The sequence below is a fragment of the Balaenoptera musculus genome, chromosome 3, assembly GCF_009873245.2.
Source record: "Balaenoptera musculus isolate JJ_BM4_2016_0621 chromosome 3, mBalMus1.pri.v3, whole genome shotgun sequence".
NCBI classification, from domain to species: domain Eukaryota; kingdom Metazoa; phylum Chordata; class Mammalia; order Artiodactyla; family Balaenopteridae; genus Balaenoptera; species Balaenoptera musculus.
In genome coordinates, this window is record NC_045787.1 from 124,653,111 (window position 1) to 124,678,355 (window position 25,245).

Sequence of the window (25,245 nt, forward strand, 5' to 3'; positions counted from 1 at the left end):
ACGGTCTTCCTAGTATTGTGCTAAAATCTGCCTCTTCCTAAATAGGTAGTTGTGACCCTTGGGACCGCTCAGTGGCCCTTGAGATCTGGAGATTGCCCAAAGATGCCCCTCCCAGGCTTCTCCTCTCTGTAGTGAACAGCCCCTGTCTTCATGCAGTGCCCACAGCTGGACTGGGTGGGGAGGTCTCTGTGGGGTAGGTTGAGTTTCCCTGTCTCCTCCCTCTACTCTCCACTCCAGGAGGCCCTAACCCCTTCTATTCCTGTCCAGTGTTACAAAAGCTCCAAGGACTGGCAGCCACATCTGAGGCTAGCGCTGGATGTCTGCAACGTCATCTACGTGCCCAAGGACAGCCGGCACAAGAGGCACGAGCTGCGCTTCTCCCAGGGGGCTACCGAAGTCCTGGTGCTGGCACTGCAGAGCCGGGAGCAGGCCGAGGAGTGGCTGAAGGTACAGGGGGGCTGTGCCTTCGCCCACCCCCCCTCCCTCCTTCCTTCCTCTCTTCGCCAGACCCAGCCCTCAGTGGAGTGGGCCCCTGTCACTGGAAGAACAGGCCTTGCTCAGGGGAGACGGGGTCAGTGCCCTTCACATAAAGCTAGGGCTTTATGTGGAAATGGGCTTTGGACATCTCCAGGAGACAGACCTCAGGCTGGAGACCTGTGTTCCTTCTAGTTATTTGAATCCCCTTTCTAACACGCCTACTGTGGGTTTATCCTACCTGCAATGTACATCTCCAGGAATGGGGAGCTTAATACCTACAAAGGAAGTTGATTTTATCATTAGACAAGCTAATCCTTTTTCTTCTTTTAATAAAGGAGAAATTCTTTCTTACCTTAGGTGAAACGTGCATACTTATCACATCCACCTATGACCCAGCCTCTGCATCTTGCAGCTACACAACAATTAGAGTTACCATGTACTGAGCACTTACTTTGTGCCATGCATTGTGCTAAGAGCTTTATACACATGACTTCATTTACTATTCACAGTGGGACTAATATTGTTCCCATTTTACAGATGAGGAAACTGAGGCACAGAGAGCTTCTGTGACTCACCCAAGGTCAACCACCAAGTGGTTCGGGCAAGGATTAGAAGCAAATAAGGAAACCTACTCCAAAGGCGACAGGCAGGGTGGCATACTGATGACAAGGGAGGACTTGGGTGCCACACAGACTTGAGTTCAAGTCCCAGACCTAAGTGGCATTTACTGGCTGTGTGATCTTCTGCAAAGGACTTCGCTTCCCTGTGCCTCAGTTTCTTCCTCTATAAAATGGTTCTTGTAAGGATTCTAGAGAGTACCTGATATAGGGCCTGCCAGGCAGTAAGTCCTGAGTAACTGTCAGTGACTACTCTGCAGTGATGGTGAAGCCCTCACCCCCAGGCCCTTACAGCAGCTCTCCCCTCCTCTGATCTTCCTGCTGGAACAAAGAAACCAAACCCCTCCTTCCCTCCCTCCCCATCCTCCCTTCCTTCCTGTGATAACCAGCTCTCCCACTGGGATGTTTACTGTTTCTCATTACTGCCTTTGTCTCAGGAGGGGAAGGAAGAGAGAGAACCTGCATGCTGGGGTGGGGGTGGGGGAGAGTGCTCTGTCCTCAAGGGGTGGTTGGGTCAGAAGAAGAAGCCCTAGACCTAGAGTTAAGAGGCCTGCCTTGGCACGCCAGTTAGCCCAGAGGATAGAGCAGGCAGCCATGGCTTCGCCTCTCAGAGCCTCATCATCCTAATCTGTAATTTGGGGATCAAGGTGCCCCTGCCCCACAAGGCTGCTGTGGGGATACAATGGGATAATCCACGCAAAGCCACCTGACAGATGAGCAGCAAGTGGTCCGTTACTGTTTCACGGTCTGGATGCTTGTGCTGCATGGCCTCAGATGAATGCCTTGGAGTCTCAGTTTCCACATCTTTGAAATGGAGAGAATAACCCTGGCTGCCCTGCAGGTAGTTGTAAAGTTCCAACATGTCACAGAAGCGAGTCCTCATGCCTGTGCGGGGCATGCTGGTTCACATGGCCCTTCACACACATCATCTCACTGGTCCTCACACACCCAAGGACGTAATAAGCAGAGGACCACTAATATCCCCATGTTACAGATGGGGAAACTAAGGCCCAGAGCGGGGAAATGGCTTTCCCAAGGCCACGCAACTAATTAGTAATGGCACCAGGTCTAGAAGCCAAGCCTCTGGGCCCAATTCAAGGGACAGACACAGGAGAAAGCCTGTTCAGATCCTGACGTGCCCCACGAATGGGGCAGGAGGCCACATCAACCCATCTCTTCCACCCAGTGATTCCAGCTGCTCTGCCTGATGGCCCTGACCACACAGACCCCATTCTTGCTTTTGCCTCCACAGCGTCCCTGCCCACCTGCTCACAGATGTGTGTCCTCTCCACAGGTCATCCGAGAGGTCAGCAAGTCCGTTGGGGGTGCTGAGGGGGCAGATGTGCCCAGATCCCCAGTCCTCCTGTGCAAGGTGGACCTGGACAAGGTACCTCTGTCTTCTCAAGGTTCCCTCTGGGCCAGGCAGTGGGGATTCCATACGGGCTCTGCCCCAGGGTACTCGCAGGCTGGTGGTAAAGCCAGGCATTGACAGTAGGCACTCAATAAATGTCTACTGAATTCATGAATGAATGAATGCCTGTGTCCAAGGTGCAGTACAAGCCTGAGGAGGGAGTGACTACCCTGCCAGGACAGGAAGAGGTCACGTTGGAACTGAGCCATGCAAACTAAATTGGAATTAGTCAGAGAAGGAGTGTGCCCCACTGGCGCATAAGTGAAACGGTCGTTTCATAGTCTGTCAGGCCAATGGCAAACACGTGCTAATGCCTATGCTTCACCAGGTGCTGTGGGTGATCAAGGGACTCCACCCCAAATCCTAAGGGGAGAGTTAAGACTCCCATACATGGGTCTCACATGACATAATACAGGCTAGCATTATAGAAAATATGACTGTGTGGCCAGGACTGTCCTAAATGCTTTACGTGCATTACCTAATTTAATTTCTACAGCAACTCTGATAAACTACATTTTCAGAAGAGGAAGCCAAAGCATAGAGAGGTTTGCCCAAAGTCACATATAGTTAATAAGGAACAGAGCTAACTGATTTACACCCCGCCAGCCTGCCTCTCAAGGGGAGCTTCCTGAGCTCCACTGGACGAGTAGTTAGCATCTGCCGTGCATTGGGCACTGTGCTAGGCACTGGGTGCAGTCCTAACGGTAACAGGCACAACCCCTGCCCTCCCAGCAAGGGGTTCAGACATGAATCCAATCACATAGACTTAGCAATGCCAAGCTGTGTAAGCGCCGGGAAGGAAAAGTACCAGGTACCCTGGGAGCACATGACAGGGGCTGCTCTTGTCTCAGGGTCAAGAAAGGCTTTCCTGAGGGAGCACAATTCAGAGAAGGGTGAAAAATTAGTGAGGAGGGGGAGGGAAAAGGCATTCCAAGCAGGGAGAACAGGCCCTGGGGCAGGAAGAAGCATGGACGGAAAGAGGCCAGTGTGGATGGGTTCAGAGAGAAGGGGAACGTGTCAACTCTATTCGAGTGTCCTGGAAAGCCGTAGTGAGGGGACAAGGGCTCATGCTGGCTGGAGGGGCAAGGGGGGTTAGGGAGGTTGGGCACCTATGTTGAGCCTTAAAGAATGGGCAAGACTCTGCCCCACTGGGGCAGAGGTGGACCAAGGGACAGGGGCTGCAAGGGAAGGGAGCAGCAGAAGCAAAGGTGGGGTCAGCAGAGTCATTAGGAGAGGAAGGGTGGAGGGCTCACTCAGCCTTTGCCATTAGTGGAGGCTGAAGGAAAGCAGTGTTGAGGGCGCGCGTGTGTGTGTATGAATGTGAAAGAGTGTGTGTGTGAGTGTGAAAGAGTGTGTGTGTGTACACACACCTGCAGCTGCATGCTGTGGTGCAGTTCAGAGGATGGGTAGAGGGGAGGAAGAGGCAAGCCTGTAGAGATGGGCTCTCCTGTGGCTGAGTGTACAGGGGGAGGGTAGGTAAAATGTTTAGCGTGGTATTTTTGGAGAAGAGTGGGAGTGAGGACGTGGCATTGGTGGCTCTGTCTCTCCATGGACTCCTGTGATTGAGGTGTCATCATCATTAAGTCAATTCCAAAGTACTCACAGTGTTTCTTTGTATTTGCTTTCTATCTTAATGAAAAACTTACCATCTGTACACCATCACAGAATAGAACCATAACTTCTGTCTCACAATTTACAGGGGTGATTCTTTATACTTGACAGTTCTAACCAATTTCTGACAGCTGCCATTTTTCCAGCCTTTGGAAATTGGGGGGAGTACATGGCCTCTCTTATCTCCCCCTGCTTTCTAGTACTAGGCTTACAGCAAAGCATCCCTGAGCCTGGTCTGGGGTATCCTCGGCAGGAAAGGTTTAGGGGCCTCAGAGCTCTGTAAGTCCACCTTTTTAAGTGGATGGGTTTTAGTCTTGTCCTGAGTCTGGCTGGCATAATTTAGCTTCTTAAAGTGAGATGGCCGCATACCACACAGGTGTTAGAAATGATACAGTCTGTTGGCCTCACAGTTTCACTTGGGCCCGTTCCCTGGTACCTCACAGCAGCCCACTGAAACGAGAAGCCTTCTCAAGTGAGAAGCCTTGGGGAGATGAAAGGATTTTCCCACATTCCCACAGCTAAGTAGAGACTTAATTTCTTCCAAGGTCCATCTGACTACTCTGCACCACTCCCTAATAGGAATGAATGAATGACTAGTCCAGAGTTGGCATAATGAGTAAAAATTAATGTTGGCTGACAATGAAGTTGTTACCATGGTGTGTATGTGCGTCTTTACCATCCTCTCATCCAAGCTAGAATTGTAATGGACTCCTCTCTCATCACCACTCACATTTACTGGTCACCAAGTTCTGTCATGACTACTTTGAAAATGCCAACTCATCTCTTTTTCTCCATCCTCACTGTCGCTTGGTTCATCCCCCTATCAAGTCTCAGCTTGCCCAGGATGACACTCTAAGTGCCTCTTTTGCTTCCAGTCTTGCCCCCCTCTTATCCACCCCCATGATGCCGCTGGGGGCAGCTTCCAAAACCAACTCCATTAGTGTCCCACTTAAATACCTTCTCAGCTCCCCATCTACCAAATGTAGTCCAAACTCCTAGGACATTAATCTCAGTCCGTTATATTGAATTCCTCACTCCCCAAATAGACTGTGAGTAACTGGAAGACACAACCATCCTAAGTCATCGCTGTCTTCCTCGTACCAGTACAGTATCAGGCACATGACAGTTGCTGACAAATATTTGTTAGCTAATCCTCACGTACAGGGGTCAGGGGGAGACTGAACCAACAAAGGAGAACTTTCTAAATGTGCCCTCTGATAGGGGGCTGTCTGTGTCCCTCCCCAGAGGCTGTCCCAAGAGAAGCAGACCTCGGATTCCGACAGCATGGGCCTGGGCGACAACTGTTCCACCCTTGGCCGCGAACACGGTAGGAGCCTCTGGGGGCTCAGGCTGGAAAATGCTTGAGCTGGAAGAGGCCTTGCCACAAGCACACAGTGCAGAGCAGGTCCTGACCACTCTGAAGACCTAGGTGATGTGACCTGGCCTATCCATACCTGGAGCTGTAGGCCAAGCCCTGTGTGCAGGCTGAAAGGTTGGGGGGAAAGGCTAGGGGCGGGTGGATCTGGGACTTGGGGCTCCCTCCCCTCCCCTAACCCATCTCCATGGCAACAGGCAAAGGGAAGAAGAGCAGCCTGTCAGAGCTGAAGGGTTCAATGAGCAGGGCTGCGGGCCGCAAGATCACCCGTATCATCAGCTTCTCTAAGAAGAAGGCACTGGCCGATGACCTGCAGACATCCTCTACCGAGGAGGAGGTTCCATGCTGTGGTGGGTACCGGGCATGTGGGAGTGAATTCAGACCCTGTTGATGAGGGCTCCTGGGGCCAAGCCAGGAGACCCTCCAGGCCTAATCTACCTCACTCCCAAGGCAGAGGACAGAATCCTCCTACTGGAAGGCTAACCCCCACTCCATCAATAATCCATGCCCTTCCATCACTTCTCCTCCATGAAGCCCTGACGCCTAACAGAAGGAAAAGCCAACTGACTCTATTTCTGTGCTCCCTGTGACCTTAGTGCCAATCACTGCCCACCTCTGGGCCTCAGCTTCCTCTACTATGACAAGAGGAGAGTATCTTACTTCCCAGTATATAATATGCCAGGTGTTTAAGTTATGGCCCAGTCTTACAAGGATATTTCTTGGAATAAAAATTTTTAAGTACTTTTCATTATAAATGCATTCAATGTGAGTTAAAAGGAGTTTGGAAGGAAAAAAACATATTGTCTATCTAAATGCAGTTTTCCATGTACCGGAATCCAATAGAAAATCATGTATTTTAGATAAACAGTAATATTCTGCTAACCTGGAAAGAATATTATAAAAGCACATGGCTATAAAGAAATATTTTGTAAGTGGATCAGGACATGTTATAGTAAAAAATAAGTTAAAATCTAAAACATTGAGGGAATTCTAATCTCGTCAGCCATCAGCCTGTCCCTTACTTGTTTTATAATTCTTTATCTTGGCTAGATGTTTTTGTTCCCACATGCTGCCACCAGGTGTCAGCATCACCCATTATTTTCTGTCTTCAGTAATAATAGTTTTGACATTTTAGGAGGAAAGGCAAGAGGAAGAGTTGTGTCTTTTATTCATTCTGTACGGTAGTTCTGCCCTTTTCTTCAAGCTTGGTATAGTCTAAAGGCTGTGCATGTATGTACAAATATGATTATCAGTCCCCATTTCATAGATAACAAACTAAAACTCAGAGACAGAAGAGGATGCCTGAGGTCACAGGCCACGAGTGAGCTGATCTGGGACCCAGAAGGCCTTCTTTCCAGCTAGAGGACAAGGGTTATCCAAGTGCTCTGTCCCCGGGGTGTAGACCCACGCACCCTGACTTGTATCCCCCAGGGCTGTTAGGAGGTCACACCACTGGTCTCCCCCTCCCAGGTTATCTGAATGTGCTGGTGAACCATGGCTGGAAGGAACGCTGGTGCCGCCTAAAGTGCAACACCTTGTATTTCCATAAGGACCGCACGGACCTGCGGACCCACGTGAATGCTATCACCCTCCACGGTTGTGAGGTGGCCCCAAGCTTTGGGCCCAGACACCCATTTGCCTTCAGGATCCTGCGCAACCGGCAGGAGGTCGCCATCTTGGAGGTGAGAGGAGAAAATGCAGGTGGGCCTTGGTGGTAGGAGGTGCGAGGAGCTCTGGCCTGGACTTTGGCTTTTGTCCACTGTACCTTGCTACTGACATTATAGGGACTAAGGAAGAGGGAAAGTTAGCCAACTGTTGCCAAGTAACCAACAGAGTTGCTGGTTAAACTATAGAACACCCACTGAAATTTGAATTTCAGATGAACAACAAATAATTCTTTTTAATAGAAGTACATCCCATATTTGGGACATACCTATACTAAAAAATGATTCACTGTTTATCTGAAACTTGAATTTAACAGAGAATTCTGCATTTTTATTTGTTAAACTGGCAACCCTAGACCCAAGGTTTGTTTATTCTGCCTTAGAAATATAATCCCAAACCTGAAAGGCATCTAGTCTGATCTAACTCCAATCTGATTCTGGAATCCTCTCTAAAATTTACTTCCCACCAGTGACTGTCCACTTCAGATAAACCACTGCCCTTCAAAGTAGCTTGCTCCTCCCACCAAGCAACTAAATTTTTACAAAGATTTTCTCCATATTGAGTTGCAATCTTAAGCTCTGTGAAGGTAGTGACCACACCTGTTCTGCATACTTTTGTTTTTCCAGAACCCACCATGATGTCCAGCACATACTAAGGGCTCAATTAAGATCTGTTGAACAAATGGCTGAATGACAATGCGATTTCATTTCACCCATTCATTTTTCATACCTACCCACCGGCACCAGCCCTCCTCTCTGGGGTCACCCAGAATATGCTGACTCTCTCTTTACATGTCAATCCTTCAGCTATTTAGAATTTAAAATATTAACTGGGAGGAAAACTTAAACAACTACCCCCTCACATTACAGATAAGAAAACTGAGACCAGGGCAGGCATGTGCCTTATCCAAAGCTCCACAGAGGATCAGTGGCCTCTAGTCTTTTCCTAGAACTAAGACCCAGCCTCTTGGTCTTGTTTTCTTTGCCCAGTACCCACTGCCTGTGTCAGTTCTTAAATTTCAGGAAATATTGACTCTGTCACTTTTACTTTTGATAGTTTGAGATGGGTCTCTTATTTCTCTTCAATTAAACAAAGAGCTTTCTGGCAAAAAGTGTGCTTTTTAAATTCAAGTTCAGTATTTGTGTGCTAACTTGATTTTATAATAATGCTCTTTAAATAAGAACGTAAGTATATGTTTAGTTGACCAGCAACTTCTTGGAGATTTTCCTGTATACAGTACTATATATAATTGGCATTTATAATACAAGAAAAAAATTTGATTGGGTTATGTGATAAATAGCCTCATTTAATAAAAAGCAAATATTAAAAAAAAATTCAGAGAACACCTGAATTTTGTTTTCATATCCAAATGGTCAGGAAGGCTCTGAGGATAGTGAGTGAGGTTATGTGTCTTAGAGAGGTAGTCAGGGAGGGCTTCTCTGAGGAGGTAGCCTTAGAGCAAAGACCTGAATAGAGGGAAGGTGGGAGCCACTGGGTTTCTGGATGTGTGTTCTAGTCTTGCTCCTCTTGGATCCCTAAGTATTGGGTACATAACAGATACTATATGAATATGGGTTTGGCTGAAGTGAGCAGGTAGCCAGAGGCTCTGACGGTGCCAAAGTGAACCCAGCTTGTGCCTCCTCTCCCTCAGGCAAGCTGCTCTGAGGACATGGGCCGCTGGCTCGGGCTGCTGCTGGTGGAGATGGGCTCCAAAGTCACTCCTGAAGCGCTGCATTATGACTACGTGGACGTGGAGACCTTAACCAGCATCGTCAGTGCGGGGCGCAACTCCTTCCTGTGAGGGCCGGCATCCCATGGCCCACGTCCACCCTCAACCTTTCCTATCTCAGCTCCCTCTCAGAGGCGGAGTCCAGCCTTGGGAATGGGAGGGGAGGGAGGAAGGGCTGAGAAAGGCTGCTTCCTTGGGAAGTCAGAGTGGGTGCCTTCCTCTTCTAGCAGGCAGGAGTGAGCTGGTTAAAGGAGGTAGCCCAGCGTCAGGGGACACTGTGGACGGAATGAGCCAGAAAGGAGAAGCCTTTTTGTACAGTGGCCTGCGCTCTGCTCTCATGCCATGGAAACTTAGCGTCCCCATACCCTTGAGCCTCTGGGCGGGCACAGGGCTGGTGTGCAGAGTTTGGCATTATAAGTGCCATATTCAAGGCACGGCTCTATCACGACCAACAGCTTGGGCTGGTTGCTTGCCAGCCTGGATCCTCTGTTTTCTCGCTTATAGAATGGAGGTGATGAATCACCTGCTTCCTGAGTTGTTATGAGAATCCCATGGGTTTCTATAAAGCTCTTAACACATCAGTGTCCTAGTGCTGCCTGGCATGGTTGCTATCACTAACTTTCTGACCTCCATTAAAAGCTGCTGCCAGAATCAAATGAGAGAATGGACAGGAAAGCACTGTAAGCTGCATAAGTATCATTGTCACCATCATCATCATCGTCCCTTGTATTTTCTAGATATGCAAGATCCTGCCAGGGTCAGTGGCCTGAGCCCCGAGTCTATGATGATGTTCCTTATGAAAAGATGCAGGTACGGTCCCTTGGGACTTCAGGGAACATGGCAAAAGCCACTTATTAGCTCTCCCTCACTACTCCTTTTTTCCTTTGCCTCAGAGAGACCATTTTTGTTTAACCAGCAGCTAGAAGGCGGGGGAGAGGGGACCTTCTTACGACAGACCATGGCTCAGGGGAAAGAATCTCTGGAACAGGAAACTGAGCAGTGCAGTGGAAAGATCCCCTGACCAGGAAGAAGAAAGGGCTGTGCATCTATAAAGCACTGCTCCAGTCTGAGCAAGGTGTTGGACTGTCCACCGCTGTTTACTGCTCTGTGAACTGACTGATTCAGTAGTGTCTCAGGGCGATAATAACTGGGTGGCTGCCCCCAGAGGCCTTTCCCTGGTGGCAACCACAGTCTAGGCTTCAGCTCCCAGGACAGTCTCCCTGTCTTGCTCACTAAACCAAGGAGATGCCAGCTTATTAATTTACAGTGAGGCCTCTGTAGCCATCACTTGACCCATACTGCTCCGCAGCAGGCCCCGTGCCTTCTCCTGCCACGGGAGAGCCAGAGGATGACATTCTGATCAGACAGTGGTTGGTGGGTCAGGCCTCAGAGCTGGAGGAGAGAGAGAGGGAATCAAGCTGCCAAGGAAAGCAGATGTGTTTGCGGGCCAGGACCCCTGCCTTGGACAGTGCTGGATGACATTATGAGCTCTCACCTCTAGGACTCCCTTTGCTACTAGAAACTTCTCCAGCCATCCTTCTGTCTACATGGTCTTTCTTCAGACTCATATGAACCAGTAGATGCAGCTTGAGACTGTTCTCAGCTGCAGAGTTTAGTAGTAAGACAGCTTAGTGCTTAAGGACATGAACTTTGCACTCAGGGCTGAGTCCAAGTTACCTTGGGTTTCATTTCTCTGGTCCTCACTTCCTGGCTCCACATGAATATGATAAAAGCTACCTGATAGGACTATTGCAAAAACTAAATGAAATACTTTATGGAAAAAACTTAGCACAGTACCTGGACATTGGAAGGTCTTATACAGAGGAGTAAATAGTACTGTTGTTATCAACAGCAGTATTACATGACATTATCATCATATTCCACTCATGGTTTCCTGAGCTTTGACAAGAATTGTAGTGTTCTCATGACTCTTCATGCAAAAATGTATAGCCAGTCTATTAAGTTATGTCACTTCTACCATTGGCTGATCTCATCTATGACTTTTTTTTTAACTTAAGACTTTATATTAGCAATTTGGAAAACTTGAAGGATACGTCCAAATGATGTGAGGACAAAAATATCTATGATAAATCAAATATGGTCACCCACGGTCTTTTGAGACTTCCTAATTTTCCTCTCAGCAGAAATTCCAGTTTAGGGTTGCCTTCTGCTGCCCCCCACAGGAAGGTATGAGGATCAAGTAATACACTGCTAGTGCAAGTGGTTTATAAACTGTTGAGGGCTGCACACATCTAAAAATGTAAGGCCAAGATCTCAGAGGTCACGTAGTACTCAGCCACTGAGCACGCACCAGAAAGCACCTACACTGAGGATTCTGAGCCCACCCACACTTTACCTTCTCCTTCCATCTCTCACCCAGGACGAGGAGCCTGAGCGTCCCTCTGGAGCCCAGATCAAGCGCCATGCCTCCACCTGCAGTGAGAAGTCCCATCGGGCAGACCCACAGGTCAAAGTCAAGCGCCATGCCTCCAGTGAGTTCTGTGTGCAAGGGAAGAAGGGAGGGAAAAGTCCGGGACAGGAGCAGGGTCGGGGGGGTGTCTCAAAATCAGATCCTTGCTGGAGTCATGCGGGTAAATAAGTGAAGAGAGGTATAAGAAAATACTCTAAGAAAAATAACAGCACAAGCAGAGTGATAAAGGGCAGCTAGCAGGTGGCCTCAGATGGGAAACAACAGGGAATGGGTTGGGGGAGACTGAAGGAAACTGCAGTGCTCAGGCCCCAGCTCTAGGGGCAGCTACTACTTAGCTCCAGCCAAGGCCCCCATGCAGCAGTGCCAGCCCAGATTTGCCAATTATTCAAAAGAGACCAGAAATCTACTTATTTTTTAATATAAGCAACTATTTAAAAATTTTAACACTACATAAAGCCATATATATATGGCTTACCTCTGTGTCCCAGCCCAAGCTCTGCCTAGCATCCCATAGGAGCTTGCTGAATTGCCTGATCGCCACACTGCACAATAAATAATGACTAACTATGCCAGACAACTCTATGTAAGTTCTCTTTGATTCCCAACATTAATCTCTACTCCTGTATGATTTATCTTTATGAGCAAGCCAGCTTCCTGTAGGACAGCATGTCCTAAGAGTCTTTTATTTGTTGTTTTTACTTTCTTCCCCCGTACCTGAACAAAGTCAAGTTCTAGTCTTTGCTTTTTGAAGATTTATTTTTTAAAATACTTTTCTTTATGATAGCTCCATTTCATTAGCGTAGATAATCTCTTCTGGGAGTCAGGAGACCTATATTCCATTCCTCACTTGGTCACTAAATTACTGTGTAAGTTTGGAAAAGTCCCCTCCCCTCTCCAGAGAGTTTCCCCTCTGAGCAATTAGAGGTTTGTTGTGTAGCATTCCTTATACTCCATGCTCAGAGACACTAGAAATACAGGGCCTTATGAAATGCCCATTTCAAGATGGGAAACTAAATTGAAATAAGCATGTAAGATTGAAGAAATCATAAAACATAAAAAAAAAAAACCCAAAACAAAGATAACAAAAAACAGACTCTTCCTTCAAATTAAATCTTACATTGAAGCCCAGTTTATAAGAGAGAGAGAAAAGTGGAGCTGCTTTGCCTGGAGTCTGGAGGCCCACTTGGCCTCCCCTTTGCCCCACATGGTAGCCTGTTACCCATCACTATGAAATCATAAGGCTCCTTGCAGACAGTTGGAAACTATGGATCTAGTCCAAAAATGTTTTTCAGATGAAGGAACTGAAGAACATAAGAGAAGGGTCTTACGCAAGATCATGTATTAACTACCTACTGCTACATAACAAATTACCCAAAATTTCATAGCTCAAAACCTAAGTGTGTGTTATGTCAGTGTTCTGTGGGTAAGGAATCCCGGGCAGCTTAGTTAGGTAGTTCTGGATTGGGGTCTCTTGTGAGGTCACAGTCAAGACGTCAGCTGGTCATTTGAAGTCATCTGAAGGCTTGACACGCTGGAGGATCTGCTCCCAAGATGGTTGATTTGTATGCCTGGCAAGTTTGGGCTGGCTTTTGGAAGGGGGCCTCAGTTCCTTGCCAGGAGGACCTCACCATTGGGCTGCTTGTCCTCATGACAAGACAGCTGGCTTCCCCCAGAGCAAGTGACCCAGGAAGGAGGAACAGGGCAGAAGCTGCAATGTTTTTGTGAACTAGCTTTTGTGATAATTTCTGCCATATCCTAATGGTTACACAGGTCAGCCTATCTAGTGTGGGAAGGGACTGCAAAAGGACACAAATATGAGAAAACAAAAATCATGGGAACTGAGGGCATTACTGAGAAAAATGCTGGCATGAGAAGCTCCACAGACCCATTCCCCAGAAAACAACCATAACTGGTAAAGATTGCTAAATCAGGGCTTCCCTGGTGATGCAGTGGTTAAGAATCCGCCTGCCAATGCAGGGAACATGGGTTCGAGCCCTGGTCTGGGAAGATCCCACATGCCGCGGAGCAACTAAGCCCATGCGCCACAAGTACTGAGCCTGCACTCTAGAGCCCGCGAGCCACACCTACTGAAGCCCGCGTGCCTAGAGCCCGTGCTGTGCAACAAGAGAAGCCACCAAAATAAGAAGCCCATGCACTGCAACGAAGAGTAGCCCCCACTCGCCGCAACTAGAGAAAGCCCGCGTGCAGCAACGAAGACCCAACACAGCCGTAAATTAATTAATTAATTAATTAATTAATTTTAAAAAAAAAGATTGTTAAATCAATCATCTGAAGTCTCTAGAAATTGTCCTAAGGGCATATGGCAAATGAAGATTTATTCTAGAAAATTTACTAAATCTCAGTAAAAACAGTGAGAGTTTGTGGCATCTGAGCCACCACCTTCTCCTTTACCCTTTTCCCAGCTCAGTGTAACAAAATCTCCAGATGTGGACAAGAAAACGAGGCTCTCTCTCCTCTAGCTCCCAGTCAAGAGCTGCAGTATCTCCCCAGTAAGAGCAGGTAACCAGCATTTCTCATCACCCCTAGCTATGTGCTACAGACACTAAATCCCAAGTGAGTGTAGCCCAGAAGTAGGGTGCTCCCTTTCTCTACCCAGACCCCACTCATAGAGCAGAGGCTCTACTGCAGGTTGGGCAGGCCGAAGATGTGGGGGCCCTGACTGCCCTCACCCCAGCTCACTCATAATGCAGGGGTTCCACACTAGGAGAGGAAAGCTAAGAAGACCAGAGGTTACAGTCCCCACCCAGCACCCTGCTCACAAAACAGAGATGTCACTCCAAGAGAAGCAGGCCACTGTTCCCACCCCTAGATTCAGAACAGTGACTCAGAGATTTTGCCCAAGGTGAAAGGCAGGTCATAAAAACAGTGAACTCCAAAGCTCCCCTTCAAAAGAACTGACTTTAGTGGAAACAGAGTGTGGAGCAAATGATGATACAGAGCATTGTCAAAAACAATAAAGCAGGGACTTCCCTGGTGGTCCAGTGGTAAAGAATCCTCCTTCCAATGCAGGGGATGCGGGTTCGATCCCTGGTCGGGGAACTAAGTTTCCACATGCCGCAGGGCAACTAAGCCCGTGCACCACAACTATTGAGCTTGCATGCCTCAACAAGAGAGCCCACATGCCGCAAACTACAGAGCCCACGTGCTCTGGAGCCCTTGCGCCATAACTAGAGAGAAAACCCGCACATCACAACTAGAGAGAAGCCCGAGCACCACAACAAAGAGACCGCTCACTGTAACAAAAAGATCCCACATGCCTCAACGAAGACCCCATGTGCTGCAACTAAGACCTGATGCAGCAAAAAAAAAAAAAAAAAGGAAAATAAATAAATTGAATAAATAAATATTTTTTAAAAATAGAGGAATCAGCTGACAATTAGTGGAGCCTAACAGCTGGGTGTGATCCCTAAGGCTGTACCCATTCAGGATCAACATCAGAGGCTTCACGCTGCAGGGAGAAATGTACTTCACTAAAAGAGCCAACTAAGTCACTAAACAAATAAACAATCTGGTGGGGGGTAGGGGTCAGTATACCTAGAGATGCTACGATATATTATATAAAATGTCCAATTTTCAAAAAAAAATTATGAAACATGCGAAGAAACAGGAAAGTGTGACCCATACAGAGGGAAAAAGGCAGGCAACAGAAACTGTCTATGAGAGGACCCACATGTGGAATTTAACAAAGATTTCAAAGCATCCTTTGTAAATATGTTCAAAGAACTAAGGGAAACCATGCTTAAAGAAGTAAAGGGGGCTTCCCTGGTGGCACGGTGGTTAAGAATCTGCCTGCCGGGCTTCCCTGGTGGCGCAGTGGTTGAGAATCTGCCTGCTAATGCAGGGGACACGGGTTCGAGCCCTGGTCTGGGAAGATCCCACATGCCACGGAGCAACTACGCCCGTGAGCCACAACTACTGAGCCTGCGCGTCTGGAGCCTGTGCTCCGCAACAAGAGAGGCCACGACAGTGAGAGGCCCGCACGCCGCGATGAAGAGTGGCCCCCACTTGCCGCAACTAGAGAAAGCCCTCGCACAGAAACAAAGACCCAACACAGCCAAAAATAAATATTAAAAAAATAATAAATTAATTAATAAAAAAAAAAATCTGCCTGCCAATGCAGGGGACACAGGTTCGAGCCCTGGTCCAGGAAGATCCCACATGCCATGGAGCAACTAAGCCTGTGCGCCACAACTACTGAGCCTGTGCTCTAGAGCCTGCAAGCCACAACTACTGAGCCCACGTGCTACAACTACTGAAGCCCGCGCTCCTAGACCCTGTGCTCCACAACAAGAGAAGCCACCACAATGAGAAGCCCACTCACCGCAACAAAGAGTAGTCCCCTCTCGCTGCAACTAGAGAAAGCCCGTGCACAGCAACAAAGACCCAACGCAGCCAAAAATAAATATAAATGAAAATAAATAAATTTATTTTAAAAAAAAAAGAAGTAAAGGAAGAAATTGGAGAGTACAAAGTAAAACTGTCACTGCAGATAACATGATACTATACATAGAAAATCCTAAAGACACCACCAAAAAACTTCTAGAGCACATCAGTGAATTTGGTAAAGTTGCAAGATACAAAATTAACATAGAGGAATCTGTTGCACTTCTATACGCTAACGTAGAACTATCAGAGAGAGAAATTAAGAGTAAAAATCCCATTTACAATCACATTTAAAAAGAATAAAATACCTAGGAATAAATCTCTTTTTTTAAACTTAGATAGGTTTTTTTTTTTTTTTTGGCCATACCACGTGGTTTGTGGGATCTCAGTTCCCCAACCAGGGATTGAACCCAGGCTGCAGCAGTGAAAGCCAAGAATCCTAACCACTAGGCCACCAGGGATCTCCCAGAATAAATCTAATTAAGGAGATAAAGACCTATACTCAGAAAACTATAAGACACTGTTGAAAGAAACTGAAGACAACACAAAGAGATGAAAAGATATACCAGGCTCATGGATTAGAAGAATTAATATTGTTAAAATGACCATATTACCCAAGACAATCTACAGATTCAATGCAATCCCTATTAAAATACCAATGGCATTTTTCACAGAACTAGAGAAAATAATTCTAAAATTTGTATGAAAACACAAAGATGCCAAAGAGCCAAAACAATCTTGAGGAAGAAGAACAAAGCTGGAGATACCATGCTATCTGATTTCAAACTATACTATAAAGCTACAGCAATCAAAACAGCATGGGAATGGCACAAAAACAGACATAGAGATCAGCGAAACAGAACAGAGAGCCTAGAAATGAACCCACACTTATATGGGCAATTAATCTATGGCAAAGGAGAGAAGGAAATACAATGGGGAAAAGACAGTGTCTTCAATAAACAGTGTTGGGAAAACTTGACAATCACATAGGAAAGAATCAAACTGGACTACTTTCTCAAACCATATACAAAAATAAACTCAAAATGGATTAAAGACTTAAATGTAAGACCCTAAAACCATAAAACTTCTAGATGAAAACATAAGCACTCACTCTCTGACACTGGTCTTAGCAATATTTTTGGATATGTCTCCTTAGGTGAGGGAAACAAAAGCAAAAATAAACAAACAGGACTACATCAAACTAAAAAGCTTTTGCACAGTGAAGGAAACTATCAACAAAACAAAAAGGCCACTGACTGAATAAGATAAAATATTTGCAAATATTATATCCAATAACAGATTAATATACAAAATATACAAAGAACTCATATAATTCAACATCAAAAAAATAAACAATCTAATTAAAAAATAGGTATAGGACTATAGACATTTTTCCAAAGAAGACATACAGATGGCCAAAAGGCACATGAAAAGATGCTCAACATCACTAATCATCAGGGAAATACAACTCAAAATCACAGTGAGATATCACCTCACACCTGTCAGAATTGCTATTATCAAAAAGACAACAAATAACAAGTGTTGGTGAGGATATGGAGAAAAGGGAACTCTTGTGCACTGTTGATGGGAATGCAAATTGGTGCAGCCCCTATGGAAAACAGTGTGGAGGTTCCTCAAAAAATTAAAAATAGAACTGACATATGATTCAGCAATTCCACTTCCGAGTATGTATCCAAAGAAAATGAAAACACCAATTAGAAAAGATATATGCACTCCTATGTTTATTGCAGCATTATTTACAACAACCAAGATATGGAAGGAACTTAAATGCCCATCAGAAATGAATGGATAGAAGCCCTGCCCCCACTGTCCCAGGAATGCGTGGACAGCAGCCATGCCTAGGAGATCCATAAGCAGGCGCCAAGAGCTGCCCCCGCTGTCCCTGGAGCACACAGATAACAGCCGCCCCTAGGAGACCTATGAGCAGGTGCCAAGCCCTGCCCCCACTGTCCTGGGAATGCATGGACAGCAGCCGCCTCTAAGAGACCCATGAGCAGGCGCCAAGCCCTGCCCCCGCTATCCCAGGAGAGTGCAAAGGCCACGGTACCTGCACACACCATATCAAAGGGATAACTGCCAGCACATGCTGAGGAAAGAGGCAGCAAGCATACAAACTAAAAGCAGCCCCTCGATTCCGGAAAAGATTGCGGAGTAGAGGGACTTGAGCTCACCTCCTCTCACAAAAACACCAAAATCACAACTAACTGCTGAACAACCATCAACAAAAAAGATTGGAACCTACCAAAAAAGATATTTTACATCCAAAGACAAAGAAGAAGGCACAATGAGATGCTACGAGTGGCAATTTCATGACATAATCAAATCCCATACCCACCAGGTGGGCGACCCACAAACTGGACAATATTTATATCGCAGAGGTTCTCCCACAAGAGTGAGAGTCGTGAGCCCCATGTCTGGCTCCCCAGCCTGAGGGTCTGGCATCGGGAGGAGGAATCCCCAGAGCATTTGGCTTTGAAGGCCAGCGGGGCTTGAGTGCCGGAGTGCCACAGGACTGGGGGAAACAGAGACTCCACTCTTGGAGAGCACACACAAGGTTTCCCATACACTGGGACACAGAACAAAGCAGTAACTCCATAAGAGCTGGGGCTGGACCTACTACGAGTCTTGGAGGGTCTCCTGGGGAGGCAGGGGTCGGCTGTAGATCAATGAGGGGGCAAGGACACTGGTGGCAGAGGACCCAGAGAATATTTTGGCTTGAGCTCTCCCAGAGGTCGCCATTTTAGCATCAAGACCTGGCCCTACCTAACAGCCTACAGGCTCCAGTGCTGGAATGCCTCAGCCCAAACAACCAGCAGGATAGGAACACCCATCAGCACACAGGCTGCCTAAAGCCATACTGAGCTCACAGCCACCTCTAAACACATCCCTTGACATGGCCATGCCCACCAGAGGGACAAGACCCATCTCTACCAACAAGTGGGCAGGGACCAGTCCCTCCCACCAGGAAGCCTGTACAAGCCTCAGGACCAACCTCACTGGCCAGGGGCAGACACCAGAAGCAAGAGGATCTATGCTCCTGCAGCTAGTGGAAAGGAGACCACAAACCCAGAAAGTTAGAAAAAAATGAGATGGCAGAGAAATATGTTCCAGACAAAGGAACAAGATAAAAACCCAAAAGAGGGACTTCCCTGGGGGTCCAGTGGTTAAGAATCCATCTTGCAACGCAGGGGATGCCGGTTTGATCCCTGGTTGGGGAACTAAGATCCCTTATGCCGCAGGGCAACTAAGCCCTCATGCCACAACAAGAGAGCCCACGTGCCGCAACTACAGAGCCCACACACTCTGGAGCCTGTGCACCACAACTAGAGAGAAGCCTGTGTGGCACAACTAGAAAGAAGCCTGTGAGCTGCAACAAAAGATCCCGCGTGCTGCAGCTAAGACCCAACGCAGCCAATAAATGAATAAATAAATAAATAAATATTTAAAAAAAACAAAACAAAACAGAAGAACAACTAAGTGAAGTGGAGATAGGCAACCTATCTGAAAAAGAATTTAAAGTAATGGTAGTAAAGATAATCCAAGATCTCAGAAAAAGAATGGAGGCACAGATTGAGAAGATACAAGAGATGTTTAACAAAGAGCTAGAAAATTTAAAGAACAAACAGGGACTTTCCTGGTGGCACAGTGGATGAGACTCCATGTTCCCAATGCAGGGGGCCCGGGTTCAATCCCTGGTCAGGGAACTAGATCCCACATGCATGCAGCAACTAAGAGTTCACATGCCTCAACTAAGGAGCCCATGTGCCGCAACTAAGGAGCCCACCTGCCGCAACTAAGACCCTGTGCAACCAATTAAATAAATAAATATTTTAAAAAATAAAAATAAAAAATAATGAACAAACAGAGATGAACAATACAATAACTGGAATGAAAAATACAGTAGAAGGAATCAATAGCAGAACTGAGGCAGAAGAAAGAATAAGTGAGCTGGAAGACAGAATAGTGGAAATCACTGCTGTAGAACAAAATAAAGAAAAAAGAATGAAAAGAAATGAGGACAGTCTCAGAGATCTCTGGGACAACATTAAACACATGAACATTCACATTACAGGGGTCCCAGAAAGAGAAGAGAGAGAGAAAGGGCCTGAGGAAATAATTGAAGAGATTATAGCTGAAAACTTCCCTAACGTGAGAAAGGGAAGTCCACTCAAGTCCAAGAAGCACAGAGACTCCCATACAAGATAAACTCAAGGAGGAACATGCCAAGACACATATTAATCAAACTGACAAAAATTAAAGACAAAGAAAAAATATTGGGAATTCCCTGGCAGTCCAGTGGTTAGCACTCAGTGCTTTCACTGCCATGGCCTGACTTCGATCCCTGATTGGGAAACTAAGGTCCCACAAGCTTCGTGGTGCAGCCAAAAAAAAGACAAACAAAATTGATAAAGCTTTAGCCAGACTCATCAAGAAAAAAAGGGAGAAGACTCAAATCAATAAAATTAGAAATGAAAAAGAAGTTACAACTGACACCACAGAAATACAAAGGATCGTAAAAGACTACCAAAAACAACTACATGCCAACAAAATGGACAACCTAGAAGAAATGGACAAATTCTTAGAAAGATATAACCTTCCAAGACTGAACCAGGAAGAAGTAGAAAATATGAACAGACCAATCACAAGTATTGAAATTGAACCTGTGATTTAAAAACATCCAACAAACAAAAGCCCAGGACCAGATGACTTCACAGGCGAATTCTATCAAACATTTAGAGAAGAGTTACCACCTATCCTTCTAAAACTATTCCCAAAAATTGCAGAGGAAGGAACACTCCCTAGCTCATTCTATGAGGCCACCATCACCCTGATACCAAAACCACACACAGATACCACAAAAAAAGAAAATTACAGGCCAATACCACTGATGAACCGAGACGCAAAAATACTCAACAAAACTAGCAAACCGAATCCAACAACAGATTAAAAGGATCATACACCATGATCTGGACTTTCCTGGTGGCTCAGTGGTTAAGAATCTACCTGCCAATGCAGGGGACATGGGTTTGAGCCTTGGTCTGGGAAGATCCCACATGCCGTGCAGCAACTAAGCCCGTGTGCCACAACTACTGAGCCTGCACTCTACAGCCCACGAGCCACAACTACTGAGCCCACATGCCACAACTAATGAAGCCTGTGCACCTGGAGCCCGTGCTCCTCAACAAGAGAGGCCACTGCAACGAAGAGGAGCCCCTGCTCGCCGCAACTGGAGAGGGCCCATGTGCAGCAATGAAGACCCAACACAGCCAAAAATAAAAAGATAAATAAATTTATTAAAAAAAAAAAAAGGATCATACACCATGATCAAGTGGAATTTATCCCAGGCATGCAAGGGTTCTTCAATATCCACAAATCAATCAATGTGATACACCACATTAACAAACTGAAGAATAAAAACCATATGTTCATCTCAATAGATGCAGAAAAAGCTTTTGACAAAAATCCAACACCCATTTATGATAAACACCCTCCAGAAAGTGGGCGTAGAGGGAACTTACCTCAACATAATAAAGGCCATATATGACAAGCCCACAGCTAACATCATCCTCAATGGTGAAAAGCTGAAAGCATTCCCCCTAACATCAGGAACAAGGCAAGGATGTCCACTCTTGCCACTTTTCTTCAACATAGTTTTGGAAGTCCTAGCCACAGCAATCAGAGAAGAAAAAGAAATAAAAGGAATCCAAGTCTGAAAAGAAGAAGTAAAGTTGTCACTGTTTGCAGATGACATGATACTATACACAGAGAATCCTAAAGACGCTACCAGAAAACTACCAGAGCTCATCAATGAATTTGGTAAAGTTGCAGGATACAAAATTAATACACAGAAATCTCTTGCGTTTCTATACACTAACAATGAAAGATCAGAAAGAGAAATTAAGGAAACGATCCCATTTACCATCACGTCAAAAAGAATAAAATACCTAGGAATAAACCTACCTAAGAGACAAAAGACCTGTACTCTGAAAACTATAAGACGCTGATGAAAGAAATCAAAGATGACACAAACAGTTGGAAAGATATACCACGTTCTTGGAATGGAAGAATCAATAATGTCAAAATGACTACACTACCCAAGGCAATCTACAGACTCAATGCAATCCCTATCAAATTACCAATGGCATTTTTCACAGAACTAGAAAAAAAATTTTTTAATTAGTATGGAAACACAAAAGACCCCGAATAGCCAAAACAGAGCTAGAAAAACAGAGCTGGAGGACTCATGCTCCCTGACGTCAGACAATGCTACAAAGCTACAGTCATCAAAACAGTATGGTACTGGCACAAAAACAGAAATACAGATTAATGGAACAGGGTAGAAAGCCCAGAAATAATCCCACGCATCTATGGCCAACTAATCTATGACAAAGGAAGCAAGACTATAAAATGGAGGAAAGGTAGTCTCTTCAATAAATGGTGCTGGGAAAACTGCACAGCTACATGTAAAAAAATGAAATTAGAACATTCTTTAACACCATACACAAAATTAAACTCAAAATGGATTAAAGGCCTAAATGTAAGACTGGATACTATAAAACTCTTAGAGGAAAACATAGGCAGAACACTCTTTGACATAAATCGCAGCAATATCTTTTTGGATCCACCTCCTAGAGTACTGGAAATAAAAACAAAAATAAACAAATGGGACTTAAATAAACTTAACACCTTTTGCACAGCAAAGGAAACCATAAACAAAACGAAAAGACAACCCACAGAGTGGGAGAAAATATTTGCAAACAATGTGACTGACAAGGGATTAGTCTCCAAAATTTACAAACAGCTCATGTGGCTCAATATCAAAAAACAAACAACCCAATCCAAAAATGGGCAGAAGGCCTAAATAGACATTTCTCCAAAGAAGATATACAGATTGCCAACAAACACATGAAAGGATGCTCAACATCACTAATCATTAGAGAAATGCAAATCAAAACTACAATGAGGTATCACCTCACACCAGTCAGAACGGCCATCATCAAAAAATCTACAAACAATAAATGCTGGAGAGGGTGTGGAGAAAAGGGAACCCTCTTGCATTGTTGGTGGGAATGTAAATTGATACAGCCACTATGGAGAACAGTAGGGAGGTTCCTTAAAAAACTAAAAACAGAATTACCATATGATCCAGCCATCCCCCATGACTCCCAAAAACAGTCATGTACCACAATGTTCATTGCAGCACTATTTACAATAGCCAGGACATGGAAGCAACCTAAGTGTCCATCGACAGATGAATGGATAAAGATGTGGCACATATACACAATGGAATATTACTCAGCCATAAAAAGAAACAAAATTGAGTTATTTATAGTGAGGTGGATGGACCTAGAGTCTGTCATACAGAGTGAAATTAGTCAGAAAGAGAAAAATACCATATGCTAACACATATATATATGGAATCTAAAAAAAAAAAAAAATGGTTCTGAAGAACCTAGAGGCGGGACAGGAATAAAGATGCAGACATAGGGAATGGACTTGAGGACATGGGGAGGGGGAAGGGTAAGCTGAGATGAAGTGAGAGAGTGGCATTGACATATATACACTACCAAATGTAAAATAGATAGCTAGTGGGAAGCAGCCACATGGCGCAGGGAGATCAGCTCGGTGCTTTGTGACCACCTAGAGGCGTGGGATAGGGAGGGTGGGAGGGAGACGCAAGAGGGAGGAGATATGTGGATATATGTATATGTACAGCTGATTCACTTTGTTATAGAGCATCAACTAACACAACAATGTAAATCAATTATACTCCAATAAAAATGTTTTCCAAAAAATGGGCAAAATGACCTAAAGAGACATTTCTCCAAAGAAGACATACAGATGGCCAACAGGCACATGAAATGATGCTCAACATCGCTAATTGTTAGAGAAATGCAAATCAAAACTACCATGAGGTATCACCTCACACCAGTCAGAATGGCCATCATCAAAAAGTCTACAAACAATAAATGCTGGAGAGGGTGTAGAGAAAAGGGAACCCTCGTACACTGTTGGGGGAATGTAAATTGGTACAGCCACTATGGAGAACAGTACGGAGTTTCCTTAAAAAATGACATATAGAACTACCATGTAATCCAGCAATCCCACTCCTGGGTATATATCTGGAGAAAACCATAATTCAAAAAGATACATGCACCTCAATGTTCAGTGCAGCACTATTTACAATAGCCAAGACATGGAAGCAACCTAAATGTCCACTGACAGAGGAATGGATACAAAAGATGCAGTACATATACACAATGGACTATTACTCAGCCATAAAAAAGAATGAAATAATGCCATTTGCAGCAACATGGATGGATCTAGAGATTATCATACTGGGTGAATTAAGTCAGACAGAGAAAGACAAATATCATATATCACTCATATGTAGAATCTAATTTTTAGAAAATGATACAGGGGCTTCCCTGGTGGCGCAGTGGTTGAGAATCTGCCTGCTAATGCAGGGGACACGGGTTCAATACCTGTTCTGGGAAGATACCACATGCCGCGGAGCAACTAGGCCCATGAGCCACAACTACTGAGCCTGCGCATCTGGAGCCTGTGCTCCGCAACAAGAGAGGCCACGATAGTGAAGAGGCCCACGCACCGCGATGAAGAGTGGCCCCCGCGTGCCGTAACTAGAGAAAGCCCTCGCACAGAAACGAAGACCTAACACAGCCATAAATAAATAAATAAATAAATAAATAAATAAATAAAAGATTACTATAAAAAAAATGATACAAATGAACTTATCTACAAAACAGAAAGACTTACAGATAACAAAAAACAAACTTATGGTTACCAAAGGGGAAATGTGGTGGGCGAGGTGGGGGGGAATCAGGAGCTTGGGATTAACATAGACACACTACTATATATAAGATAGATAACCAACAAGGACCTACTGTACAGCACAGGGAACTCTACTCAATATTCTGTGATAACCTATATGAGAAAAGAATCTGAAAAAGAATTAATATATGTATATGTATAACTGAATGACTTTGCCATACACCTGAAACGAATACAACATTGTAAATCAAATATACCCCAATAAAATTTAAAAACAAACAAACAAAAATGAATGGATAAAGAAAATGTGACATATATATATACTGTGGAATATTACTCAGCCATTAAAAAGAATGAAATCTGCCATTTGCAACAACATGGATGGCCTTAGAGGGTATTATGTTAAGTGAAATGAGTCAGAGAGAGAAAGACAAATACATATGATTTCACTTATATGTGGAATCTAAAAAACAAAACAAACATAACAGAAACAGAGTCAGAGATACAGAGAACAAACAGGTGGTTGTCAAAGGGGAGGAAAATGGGGGGAGGAGAAAGATGAGGGAGATTAAGAGGCACAAACTTCCTGCTATAAAATAAATGAGTCATGGGTATGAAATGCACAGTGCAGGGAATATAGTTAATAATTATATAATATCTTTGTATGGTGACAGATAGTAACTATACTTATCATGGTGATCATTTTTAAAT

General features: G+C 45.1%; 1 protein-coding gene and 1 long non-coding RNA gene across 6 annotated transcripts in view; one reads left to right on the forward strand and one right to left on the reverse strand.

Moving 5' to 3' along the window:
* Positions 1-25,245, reverse strand: part of LOC118893360 — a 130,464-nt gene that overhangs the window by 90,599 nt on the left and 14,620 nt on the right. The window lies entirely within an intron of this gene.
* Positions 1-25,245, forward strand: part of AFAP1L1 (actin filament associated protein 1 like 1) — a 72,244-nt gene that overhangs the window by 34,651 nt on the left and 12,348 nt on the right. For 4 of the 5 annotated variants that reach the window (XR_005019458.1, XM_036848828.1, XM_036848831.1 and 1 more), the window contains 8 exons: positions 268-447; positions 2,389-2,481; positions 5,338-5,443; positions 5,689-5,841; positions 6,962-7,173; positions 8,808-8,953; positions 9,623-9,695; positions 11,266-11,377. Coding sequence is in view for 4 of the 5 variants with exons in the window: in XM_036848828.1 (XP_036704723.1) it covers positions 268-447; positions 2,389-2,481; positions 5,338-5,443; positions 5,689-5,841; positions 6,962-7,173; positions 8,808-8,953; positions 9,623-9,695; positions 11,266-11,377 (1,075 nt within the window). In the remaining variant the exon portion in view is untranslated. The remainder of the gene's footprint in view (positions 1-267; positions 448-2,388; positions 2,482-5,337; positions 5,444-5,688; positions 5,842-6,961; positions 7,174-8,807; positions 8,954-9,622; positions 9,696-11,265; positions 11,378-25,245) is intronic. The other variant, XM_036848829.1, reaches the window with a different exon arrangement.